General features: G+C 44.7%; 1 protein-coding gene across 14 annotated transcripts in view; it reads right to left on the bottom strand.

Annotated features, from left to right (window-relative positions):
• ARHGEF7 (Rho guanine nucleotide exchange factor 7) overlaps positions 1–13,532 on the bottom strand; it is a 182,422-nt gene that overhangs the window by 80,899 nt on the left and 87,991 nt on the right. For all 14 annotated transcript variants that reach the window (XR_007720821.1, XR_007720822.1, XM_050766591.1 and 11 more), the window contains one exon: positions 6,845–7,046. Coding sequence is in view for 12 of the 14 variants with exons in the window: in XM_050766591.1 (XP_050622548.1) it covers positions 6,845–7,046 (202 nt within the window). In the remaining 2 variants the exon portion in view is untranslated. The remainder of the gene's footprint in view (positions 1–6,844; positions 7,047–13,532) is intronic.

Below are 13,532 nucleotides of genomic sequence, written 5' to 3'. Positions count from 1 at the left end.
TGGCATGTAAGTAATACAATTACTTAACCATAAATGCAAATAAAACTTTTTTAAAAAAGAGAAGCTCTAATACTGGAAGACTAACAACCTGACCCCAAATTACTCTAAGTCAGTTGATCTATGGGATGTGTCCCTGAAATGGAAGATGTGTAATCATCACCGACGATGGGAGACAGCCACATGTGAGTGAGGACATGCTTGGTACACCAATCTAGGAGAATATTCACTGTCACACGCCAGAAACATTTCCAAACCATCTATTCCAAGACCCCTTTGTACATAATGCTGTAATACGCTCCCTACACCTGCCTCGGGGGGCCCATGTCTTCTAATTTATGTTCTCTCTTGTTTAAAAACTAGAGAAACAATAGTGCTGAGAGGGCCATCCTGTAATACAGCCTCATGTGTCCCGTCCAAACCCAGTCCTCACTGGAGAGGAGGAAGGACTATGGCACAAGCTCACACCCAGTGGCATGAAGGAAAGCAAGGTTCTGTGGTACTTCTGTCCTTTTCCCTGCACAGATTATACTCACCTCAAACACTGTTCCTCCACAGCTAAATAAATAACAACATCCAAAATTCAGCTGCATGTTATGTTGCTTTATGTCAAAAATACTAAAAAGTGACCAACTTAAAAAGTGGTAATGTGAACAGTCGTTAAAGATCTGTGGCAAATGACAGCCCTATTTAAGTTCTCACATCACTGCCAAACACAGATTGTTAGTCATCATCTCAAGCTAACCAGCCCCCAAAACAGCATTTAAAAGAAATGTCTTTACTGCACAACAGATAATAAGCTGTCCAAAAACAGGAGAATTACTGAAGTCAGCACATTAGAAATAATCATCTAAAAAAGCCTGAGTCCACATGTACACACAGAAAACTGGTCTTGGAGGCACACAGAGCACGAGGTGTGTTCTCACAGCTGCTAACTGTGTGCGCCAGGCCACGGTGGCCACATGCGGCTGAACGTCTCCACTTCTATTTAATCACAGCAACCACCATCACCACTCACTTCCAGAATGGACCTCGCTGCCTCTCTCCTTACCTTCTCCCTTGAATTTAGGAAATTCTGAAGCAAGAGAGTAAGAGTGAGGGTAGGTGGGTGAAAAACACAAATACATATCAGCCTGTAAAAAATGCTGTAGAGGCTGGGTGCGGTGGTTCATGCCTATAATCCCAGCACTTGGGGAGGCTGAGGCGGGCAGATGACAAGGTCAGGTGTTCAAGGCCAGCCTGGCCGACATGGTGAAACCCCGTCTCTACTAAAAATACAAAAATTAGCTGGGTGTGGTGGCGGGCACCTGTAATCCCAGCTACTCGGGAGGCTGGGGCAGGAAAAGCGCTTGAACCCAGGAGGAGGAGGTTGCAGTGAACTGAGATCATGCCACTGCATTCCAGCCTGGGCAACAGAGCAAGACTCCATCTCAAAAAAAAAAAAAAAATGCTGTAGAAATCCATGGGCTTTACCTAACCAAAAAACGTGCACAGAAAATAAATGCTAAGTAGCAATTATTTACCTTCCACAAGACTGTACATATTCAGGAATAATATACGATGCTTTTGATACAAGCATTAGAAAGATCCTTATTACAGAATCCTGGAAAATATCTGTCTCCAAAGAGGGACTATTCAAACAAGAAATCCTACACCACGGGTTAAAAGCACAAACAACGGCGAATCTTGATAAGAACAATTCCATCTCCGACCACAAGAGGGCAAACCACCAACGGCTATTTACACTTCCCCAGGAAGCAGGAGAGACGAACTAGACCATCTGGTCAATTTACCTGGAGATAAACAGCCTAATAAAATGTCATTTAGAGAAAAACTTCAGTTCCTGTTTACTCAGTAAAAATATTTGTACATCGAATTAAAATATAATGCAGAAGAGAAACCCTCAATTTAAAGGAAGTCAGTATTTTCATGAATAAAGAAATGATCCTAACATGATGGTCAGAGAAGTCTCTAAGTTTGGAACCTGGCACAATTTTGTTTTCAGAAAAATCAAGCACTAATTAACTATAAATCAAAATACATTAAACACACTCTTCAAAAAAGGAAACCTAATTCCAAAATCAGAAAGCCTCATCAACTACTGGAAAACACGCAATACAGCCACCGCCCTTATCCACAGGGGCACCTCCAAGACTGCCCACTGGATGTCTGACACTGCGGCTATACCTCTGTATATATACCAACCCTATATATACTATGTTTTCCTATCTATACATACCTATGTGTGTTTCATCTGGAAATTAGGTACAATAATATAATAGATTAACAACAACTAATAATGAAACAGAACAATTATAACAATACACTATAACTAAAGTTATGTGAATGTGGTCTCTCTTTCAAGGTATCTTACTGTATTGTTCTCACCTATTTCAAACCAGGGTTGACCACAGGTAATTGTAACCACATTAAGCAAAGCCAGAGATGAGAGGGAAGTCTGCTATACTGAAATGTAATTGTGATCCTAGAATTTTATTCTTAACTGCTCTAGAGTGACATGGTAAAAAATGTGGTTTCACACTTGCCTCAAATGCCCCCGTTTAAAATCAGACTAGGCTGGGCATGGTGGCTCACGCCTGTAATCCCAGCACTTTGGGAAGCTGAGGCGGGTGGATCACTTGAGGTCAGAAGTTGGAGACCAGCCTGGCCAACATGGTAAAACCTCGTCTCTACTAAAACTACAAAAGTTAGCCAGGCATGATGGTGCATGCCTGTAATCCCAGCTACTCGGGAGGCTGAGGCAGAATCGCTTGAACCCAGGAGGCAAAGGTTGCAGTGAGAGCCACTGCACGCCAGCCTGGGCAACAAGAGTGGAACTCCATCTCAAAATGAAATAGTAAAATAAAATTAAAAATAAATAGGCTAAAATAAAACTAGCAGGACTTTCCATACAATACGCTCAGGTAACCAGAGAACAACAGGGACAGAAAGTTATTCCCTTGGTTCAACCATCAGATAAAGTTTAGCTTATTAATCACTGATATGCTCAAAAATGGTATTTCTTGAATTTAAAAAAATAAACAGGAAAAAAGGAAATTTTCCAAAGTTACTCAGGTCTCAGTTTGGCACAAAACCTATTGTAATGGTTAATACTGAGTGCCAACTTGATCGGATTGAAGGACACAAAGTATTGATCCTGGGTGTGTCTGCAAGGGTGTTGCCAGAGGAGATTCACATTTGAGTCAGTGGGCTGGGAAAGGCAGACCCACCCTTAAGCTGGTAGGCACCACCTAATCAGCTTCCAGCAAATATAAAGCAGGCAGAAAAATGTGAAAACGTGAGACTGACCTACCCTCCCAGCCTACATCTTTCTCCTGTGCTGGATGCTTCCTGCCCTCAAACGTCGGCCTCCAACTTCTTCAGTTTTGAGACTCGGACTGGCTCTCCTTCCTCCTCAGCCTGCAGATGACCTATTGTGGGACCTTGTATACATATATAATATACATACATATGTGTGTGTATACATTTAGTATACATATATACATGTGTGTATATACATATAGTATACATACATATGCGTGTGTGTATGTACATATAGTATGCATAGATACATGTGTACATATAGTATACATACGTGTATATAGTATACAGATACATGCGTATATATAGTATACACAGAAACGTGTGTATGTGTATAGTATACATATATACATGCGTGTATGTGTATGTATACATATAGTATACATTCCCCTATTGTGGGACCTTGTGATCATGTAAGTTAAACTCCTATATATATAATATATATACATGTTTATTATATATGCATGTTTATATATATAATATATATAATAAACTCCCCTTGAGAGAGAGATATATATATCCCCTATTAGTTCTGTCCCTCTGAAGAACCCTAATACACCTATGGATTCAGTGTGACCCCTGCAAAGAGCTCCTTGATGGCAACACACCATGTACACGCACACACGTTTAAACCGGGCACGCATACACGCTCAGACACACATAAGACATGAGTGGGGGCGGGTAGAACAAAGTGAGAGCACCGTTCCTCACAAGAGCCGTGTTTCTAAACACGCCCTGCTGGTCCTTGGAGAGCGTCCTCTGCTGCTGCCAGCTCCAGGACCCATAATCCACTCCAAAGAGGGAACTCACGATGCCTTCCTGTGGGCTATCAGAGGTAACAGCACACTGCAAGACAAATTCCCATGGCAGATGACACTGACAACATTCAAATGTGTCTGAAAACCACATCCCACTGTAGAGGATTTTGAGATCCACAAACCGCATTTTTTTCAGTGTAATTTCCTTACGCTGGGTTACTTCTAAAAAATTCACAAGGAAAAATACATGAAAAGTGAAAACCCACTCACCTGCACTCTTACTGTGCTTCAGTCAGTCCAGGATTCACACTTAAGGAGGAGTTCACTTAAGAATTAAAGAAAGACCAGCTGGAACAAGCATCTGTCCCTACTCCAAAGGTGCGTCCACTCAGCAGCTCTGTAACCTCAACTCTCCTTGGCAAAGGTGAGCAACGAGGTCCTCCTTCCTCTGCCTTGGCTCAAGTGTCCTCCTGGAAAGTCCACTGGCGCCATCTCAGGCCTCTTGGCCCAGGGCTGCTCTCATTGGTCCCCAGAAGAAAGATCTCTCCAACTGGCAGGGCCGGGCTAGGAGATGGGCTCACAGCATGGACTGGGCCTGCCCTAGCCCTAGGTCTCCAGGCAGGCTCATGCAGGCCAGCGCCATCCAACTGAGTCACAGACAAAACTGCATTTCCTAACAGCGATGTCTGTCAAGTTGCCATTTCCACCCCTCAGAATGGTGCCAGTGCCACGCTCTCAGTGGGCTCTACACATGGACAGATTTTTTTAAAGGATGTCATGTACTTGTAACCTACCCGCTTCCTAATAGCCCAGCAATACTTGTCTTCAAGGGTTATGGGGAGAACCGAGTTGCAAATGGAAAGTACTTTATACATTAACTGGAACATAACAAGTAGCCAGAAAAAAATTCTGCCCAAGTCGACTTATTACAATAAAAAATACTGCCTTTTAAATTATTATTAACAACTACCAAAAACAGTAGCAACTTCACTTTCAACAGCATGGCTATTATTTAAAACACACACACACACACACACACAAAACAAGTTGGCGAGAACACAGAAGCAGCAGAAGTCCTGTGCGCTGCTGGTGGGAACGTGATGTGGCACAGCCACTGGAGAAGACCACGTGGCAGTTCCTCCAGACTTAATCACAGAACTAGCATCTGACCCAGCAACTCCATTTCTGGGTATATACAGAAAACAGAGAACAACTGACAAGCAAGGACTCAAATACTTACACAACCATGCTCTTAGCAGCATTATTCACAACAGCCAAGAGGTGAAGGTAACCCAAGTTCCCATCAACACATAATGTTGTACATACATACAATGAAATATTCAGCCTTAAAAAGGAAGGTAACTCTGCCATATGCTACAGCATGGAAAACCCTTGAGCACTCTATGCTGAGTGAAATAAGCCAGTCAAAAGACAAAATGATTGCACTTACATGAGGCACCAACGGTAATCAAATTCAGAGACAGAAAGCAGAATGGTAGAGGGCAGGGTCTGGGGAGGGGAAAGGGGACTGTTTAATGGGAAGAGAATTCAGTTTGAGAAGAAAAAAGTTCTGGAGATAAACACTGGTGATGGTTATAAAAATGTGAATGTACTTAGTGCCACTGAACAGTACATTTAAAAATGGCAAACTGCTTTGTATATATGTGTATGTATACACACAATAGAAAAAGAATAGGCATGTGTTCCTAGAAATTCTACCAGAGAAGTTTACTTGTTTTCTGAGGTCACTGAAAAAATATTTTTACATCAAAATTGTCATATTCCCATTTGTAAATCTTTTTTTCTTGCTACCTTAGAAAAACAATAGCAGCCATTAACATTCCCTTAGCTCCTACTCTGCCAGACTCCATACATAGTACAAACCTTAACAATTCAACCCCACAAGACCGCACAAGGGAGAACGATCATCCTCATTTTCCATCTGAAACACCTGTGGCTCTGAGGCTCAGTCACCCAAGCCCTAGAGCAGAGCTATAAATTTACATCACCTCCCTGTGTATCAGCTATTCTCTCTAAGTCACTCTTTCCCCAGCAGAATCAGAGGAACGGTAGTATACAACGGTGTTTTTCAACCACAGGGTAGGATGCAAGTTACACACATGATGCCCCCTTGACAAATCCCACCCCCCACCTCTGCCCACCCATCCACACGCTTCCACAACAGGCACGACAGCCCGACAGCCACAGCCACATGCCAAGGATCACTATTCTTTCATAAGAACACAAGCCTCAAAATCAGAAAGCCGGTGAAACAATGTGAACAGCTACAAAACATAAGGAAGCAATGCATTTGTAAAATACTATCACTAGTACGAAGAAAATGACAGAAATTACCTCACTGCACGCCACTGCCAAAAGCACCCATAGCCACAAAAATTAAATCCAGCCTGCGGATCACTAACTCCAAGTCCTGACACTAGCCCCCCGTCCCCCGCCCCCCCCCCAAAAAAAAGAGGATCAATTCTATCACAGTAAAACTGCAACGATTAAAGATCTGAGATGTTTCTCTTCACATCTGAAAAATGCCAGGACGAAAGGAAATGCTGCCTGGTAACTACAGAGCCCTTGATGCCCGGGCCCCAGTGTGGGGCTGAGGTGAAAATCCATTACATCCAACAAAAAACCGTATCCTAAGACCAGGTCATTTGCACAGGTCCAGCTGGAGAGTAAACGCTATGTCAAGTACATTTACTTCTTTCTGCTCATGGCAAAGAAAAGCCACACACAGGACAGGCTCGGCCACTTACCGCTGGCCTTGACCTCGCGCACGTAGTTGCTGGGGAACCAGCCGGTCCGGCCGTTGAGTGTGCCCTCCCACCAGCCTCCCTCTTCCACACGGGTGACATGGATGACGTCTCCTTTTGAGAAGGAAAGCTCGTCCTCATTGGTCTGCTGGAAGTTAAACTTTGCTCTTACTACCAGTTGATTGTTGCTATTATCGGTCATGTCCTAAAAGGGGAAGAGTGGGAGAAAAATTATACCAAGAACAGTCTACTTCATTATAAAACAGATCATACTTTACTAGTACAAAGGTAGCATAACTGCCCAACGGCAAAAAAACATTTAGAGAAATTTCAGTTTCCTCCCTTCCAGTGCACCATGACCACCACTAGCACCACTCCAGCCCCCAGAGAACACCCTCTTCACAGCATTCAAAGGTCCTGGTCTGCCACTGTGACGCCTACATAATCAGACACACCCATGTACGTGGAGACAGAGTCACACTACACATACTTCTCCACAAGTTGCAAAAGTTAAGACAACATGGTCATTTCTCTGGCAGTACTTACTGGTGCTTACCTAACACTTCATGTTATGCTATATGACTACAGCATTCATTATGGAACCCACTCTCCATTAGTGGATTTTCAGATTATTTATTTCCACTATATTTCCATATACCATAGACAGTGCTTTCCTTGTGTAGACAAGGCTGCATTAAAAATATTTGTATGTCTACCTTTGAATATACCTGTAAACAAGCCTATATATTAAATTCTGGCCAGAAGACATATTTATTACAGTTAACTTTTTAATACATTTTTTTAAATTGTCCTCCAAAAGGTTTCTACAAACTACACCAAGCAACATCTCCACCAACAGTATCTAAAAGTTCTTATTTCAAACTTCCACCAACACTCAATATTGCCAAATATTCCTATTTTTTGCCAAACTGACAAGAAGAAATAGTACCTCATATTTTAATTTGCATTTTTCTCAAAAACTGTACATATTTTCAGATTTCTGAAAGGTAGAAAGAGGAAGGTAGAGGGGCTGGGGCCTCTTTGATTTCCATCCGCCCTGGACAGAGCTCCGGAGAGGCTGGAGACGCAGAACTACCAAAGGGCACAGCCTGACAACCCCAGGAGAAGCCTGCTCGTGCCGGCACAGGAGCAAGGAAAGGGCTGCCCGGCAGACCTCAGCCCTGGCCCACTCCACCTCCCTACCACTGACAGTGGGCGAGCCCAGCCCACCTGCAACACAGTGTCCCCACGAAATGCACAAAGTGTGCAGAGCTCCAGGGAGCACCAGTGACATGAGCAGAGAGTCCAGGCCTCCATCCCCACCAGGGGGCAGCAGGCAATTCCATCTGCCCACACCGGCTTCTCCCTGCCCTCCACCCAGCCATAGGGAAGGCCTGAGACCACCCACACTTCTTAGCATTCAGCCCCCGCTCTACCACTAGCAGGCCCATCATCAGCCCCCCATCCAGCAACACTCACTCCCAGGTACTTGTGGGAAATAACAGAACTTCAAAGACTGGTATCAGTCTCAGAAGCTGAGTCTAAGAGGGCAGAGCTGAAAAGCAGGGTAAGAAACATGGCTCAGAATATCCCAAATTTGGCAAAAGACATAAATATACCAATCCAGGAATCTATGTGAACCCCAAATAGTATAAACTTAAAGAAATTCAAACCAACTCATACCATAATTAAACTTATGAAAACTAAAGACAAAAAACTAATTAATAAAACAGACATCTGCGGATATACAATATCTCAAAAATTTACTTCCCACGCACCCCTTTCTCAAGGAGTTAAAAAGGTGCTTCTCCAAAACAGGGGGATTAACCAACAAAAAAACTGAAGAGAAAGAGGTAGAGGAGAGCTACACAGTCAGGGGGAGTGTCCCAGGTGACAACGGAAGGCGGCTCAGAGGCAGCAGCTGTGCGGCCAGCCTGGCTCACAACCAAGGGAGTTTAAAGTACGGCACAGGCTCCAAGAGTGTTAATCAGGAAGAGAAGACAAAAAAATAACGTATTTGAATGTCAAAGAGACCCTTAGAAATACGCAAAGGACTAGATCTGCAACCTGCAAAAAGTACACAGAAAACTAAAGAAATGAGAATTACCAATTCTCCAAAACAAAACGCTATGGGTAAGAACAGCCATAGCATACAATGTGGCTCTGCTCTGAATAGCATTCACCTCGTCATGTTACCCTGAACACAGATCTCAGTGAAAGCATGGTGGAACTCAGCCATGGGGACGACCGGCCTAGGCATTTATGCAGGAAAGGGGGCCAGGGGAGGAAAACAGCACCAGCCCCTCTTTCTCTGTGGGAATCCACATTGATATCACTTTAAATTAAGAAAAAAAGGGGGGCACTTTATTTAGAGACACACAGGCAAATACCTACAAAGCACCAACGGAGGAGCAAGACAGCCAAACAGAACCGTCCAGCAAGGTCGCCCCCTCAGCCCCACAGACTCCAAACTAACAACTATCCACGTCAGACAGCACTTCTTAAGAACCAGCACTCAGAAGTCACGGCTGCTAGAGGGGACGAAGTCCCCAGTTACTGATACGATTATTACACCTTGTATGCCTGTATCAAGACAGCTCGTGTACCCCATAAATACGTATGTACTATGTACCATAAAAATGAACGAAGAAAGAACCAGTGGAAAAAAACTAAAAGTGGCCAAATCTACTGTGTTTTTTCCTAATAGCAGGTTTCAGAGAATTACTTGACTTTAAACTAAGTGCATGTATAAATCACCGAAAAAAACATTTTTAAAAGGTAAAGCATCAAAGAGGTCACAACAGATCCTCAGTAAGGAGTAGCTGTAATATTCCAAAAATATTTAATACTTATCTATTTAAATGTGTTTACAGATTAAGTATTAATTATAAATATATATTTAATAATTCAAATTTGTAAGTGAAATATTTAATGCATTTTTCATATCTAATCAAGAAGTCCCCGTTCACTGTTTGGCAACAACAGCGCCGGCGAACAGTCACCAGCAGACACAAAGCTCCCTGGGCCCCGTGACCACCAAGGGGCAGGGTCAAGTTTGCCACCGCAAGTGAAGCTCCCATCCAGAAACTGCCACGTGCTGCTTGCTCTTGTGTGGTGAAACGTGACCTGAGCTCACTGTGCTACATAAAGTTCTCTTTTTGCAAAACCACCATCTCCACTCACCAGCTGTCTGCTGTGATCGCCACCACACTCTCCTGTGAGTAATCCAACGTCACCTGGGCACGCTGGCCTTGTGGAAAACAGGCTCACAGTGCATGCAGCCTGGTGACGAGCTCCAACACCACAACACAACTGTGGTGAGCAAAGCAACACAGGCGCAGCAGGCCCCTCCCTAGGTCAGGTGCCCAGGGTCACCCTTGGCCAGCCCTGAGGCTCCAGCCAGCACCACGGCCGAGGCCAGCGCGGGCCTGAACGGAAGCAGAGGGGAGATGAGGTATGATCAAGAGGCAGCGGCGTTCCACCTCACAGTCATGAGTGTGCAAATGCAGGCACGCTCTACACTCAAGGCATGGACAGTCATGAGTGTGCAAATGCAGGCACGCTCTACACTCAAGGCACGGATGAGTCATGAGTGTGCAAATGCAGGCACGCTCTACACTCAAGGCACGGACATGAGTGTGCAAATGCAGACACGCTCTACACTCAAGGCACGGATGACAGTCATGAGTGTGCAAATGCAGGCACGCTCTACACTCAAGGCACGGATGACAGTCATGAGTGTGCCAATGCAGGCACGGTCTACACTCAAGGCAGGGATGAGGGAGGCACCTCTACTGACATTACTTCAGCAAAGCAACACCCCAGAAAGGAAGGGTGGCGTCTAAGAGAGGGGAGAATCCAAGGAAAGGTACGGGGGGCAGGCAGCCGTTTCAGATCCAGGTATCCAGGTGAAACGTCCCAATACAACATACCTCCATCCTTCAGCAGTCATTACGCTGAAGGACACGTGGGCTCTGTAATACTCTTTCTGCCTATTACTCTCCAGACAGATTGCTTAGAACATGCTAACAAGTGCTCCATCAGGGCGCAAGATGCATGGGACAGGCTGGGAAAGGATGTCCTAGGAAAGGCTATATTCCAACTACACACTCTATACTACCAAGTTCAGCCTAAAATCACGGCAGCTGAGTGAGGGCTCTGTTCAGTGTCAATAGTGTTACAGGAAGCTGGAAGAGATGTATTTCATCACTATTTTATCATTGTGGGGTTTTTCCCCCCCTTTTTGAAAAAGCTCTCCTGAAACTGTAGCTTGTCACCTGTCTGGACTCAACATGACACTTAAGGGAGTCTAAATCATTCAGTTGAGAAAAGCCAGTTGTAAAAGAAAAAAAAAAAAAAAGATATGCCACAGAATCCCATTGCTAAAAAAATACAAAAATGGATAAAACTCGTCTTTACCATTAGACATCAGGACAGCAGATACCTTGGGGAACGCGAGCCCCATCGAGGGGTTGGAGGCTGGTCATGCTCTGCCTCCTCATCTGGGTGCTGCTTACACAGGAACGTTCCATGTATAAAATTTCATCATGCAATACACGACGCTGTATGCACACAACACATGAACTGTTTTTCTAGGGATGTTACATGTCAGGAAAAGTAACTGGAGAGAAGTGAAGACAGCTCCCCCACTGCCCTAACCCAAAGGGAACAGAGACCCCATCCAGGCACACGTGACCTGGCTGGGTACGGTCATCTATGCCCACCATGCTCCTTAACGGCCTCTCTCTGATGCCTAGAGCCAAAGCACCACCCATCAGTATCTTGCATCTTAATCAGCTGTTTACTTTATTGTATCCCATGTTCTGAAATGATCCTAACAATCCAAAACCAGGACGCTCTGGAGTGCTGCTTCACACCAACTCTACCCTCTCCTCCACTCTCTAAGAGCACCTGTAATTTCCTGCACAGAAGGAGAAATGTTTGTCAAAGGACTGAGACAATTTTCACACCAACTTGACTATTTCTGAGTGCCGTGATCTTGTGTAAATATCTTCTCTAAGCTTCAGTTTCCTCATAATATGTCAACCAATGTAAGATGCCAAAAATTAGACAATGCCTTTATATTCCACCAAATACTGTCAATTAAATTATGGCATACCATCAACTATAAGATACACATACTTCCAGATGTGTTAACATGACTTAAAAAGAGAAGCCTTCGAATTGACAAATATTTAACAATGTGTACAACACATTTGGATATAATTTCTTGCATGTCTTGGGAATACACTCAGTGACCGGTCCAAAGCCAAGGTTACCTGCCAGCATCGGGACTGTGCCAGACATCCAGGTCCCTAGTTTCCAGAAGCAGAAGAAGCACTTTAAGAAATCAAGTTGCCGGGCACGGTGGCTCAAGCCTGTAATCCCAGCACTTTGGGAGGCCGAGGCGAGCGGATCACAAGGTCAGGAGATCGAGACCACAGTGAAACCCCGTCTCTACTAAAAATACAAAAAATTAGCCGGGCGCGGTGGTGGCGCCTGTAGTCCCAGCTACTCAGGAGGCTGAGGCAGAATGGCGGGAACCCGGGAGGCGGAGCTTGCAGTGAGCCGAGATCCCGCCACCGCACTCCAGCCTGGGCGACAGAGCGAGACTCCGTCTCAAAAAAAAAAAAAAAAAAAAAAAAAAAAGAAATCAAGTCACCTCTCCCAGAAATGAAGGATGATGGGGACAATCACCTCACAAACGCCATCCCCAAGCTCTGAGAACAGCACTCAGCACTCAGGGCTGTACCTATCGGCAGCCAGCAGCTGAAGACTAGAAAGCACAGCAGAGACACCAGGAACTCCAGCGGTGTCGATCAAAGTTCTGAAGAGTGAAGTATGAACTCACGCCTTACCTCTGATGAAAGCCATACCTCAACCTACAGCTGGCGCCTACCGCCGAGGCCCGTCACAGAGCCGAGCTGGATACAGAGCTCGATGTAGCTCAGCCTCTGGAAGTGGGTAAGAACTCTCCCGAGTGTTCTTTCCTTGGAATGGTGGAGAAGCACCACAGACAAGAGAAAACCTCCACTGCAGTGCAAAGCAGGAAACACAACATCAAACTGTTCAAGCCTGCCTATATCCCGAGGCAGGAAACCTGTCCTGGGGCAGGGGGCTGACGGTTTCACAGATGAAAAACAAGCTTATAAAAACAACCAGCAACTGCAGTGGTGGCTGGAGGACACATTCTTACACTGAAAGGGAGGCAGGCAATGAAGGAACCACACAAGAGCAAAGGGGCGTAAACAGCACCAGCCCCTCAGAACACAGATCCTCGTCTGGGGCATGGAAGCATCTTACGCAATCTCAAAGCTGAGGTTTAATATGATCTCAAAACTGATGTTCAAGAAACTGCAAGTTGCCTTTTAGCTGAACTTTCTATCATGGAAATATTCAAATGCACACAAAAGGAGAGAGTGACAGGTGGCCCTCCATGCATCCACCGCCCAGCTTCAAAGGAATGTTTGGCCATTCTTGTTTCAAGATAAGTTTTTAATTTTTAATCCAAGGAAACTACCTCAAAGTGCTATTGATAAACTACACACAGAAAAACCTAAGGTAAAGAAACACTCATTCTTACCTAGCTTGGCTGAGAGAGGTTTTGGCACATTCCACCAAAGAGCAGGCAGCTCACTAGCACCCAATCAAAACATCAATCAGCCCCAGAAAGACTTCACACAGGTCAGAG

Source organism: Macaca thibetana, chromosome 17, assembly GCF_024542745.1.
Source record: "Macaca thibetana thibetana isolate TM-01 chromosome 17, ASM2454274v1, whole genome shotgun sequence".
Lineage (NCBI taxonomy): Eukaryota > Metazoa > Chordata > Mammalia > Primates > Cercopithecidae > Macaca > Macaca thibetana.
Note: the sequence above shows the minus strand (reverse complement) of the source record. Positions and strands in the feature narration are given on the sequence as shown.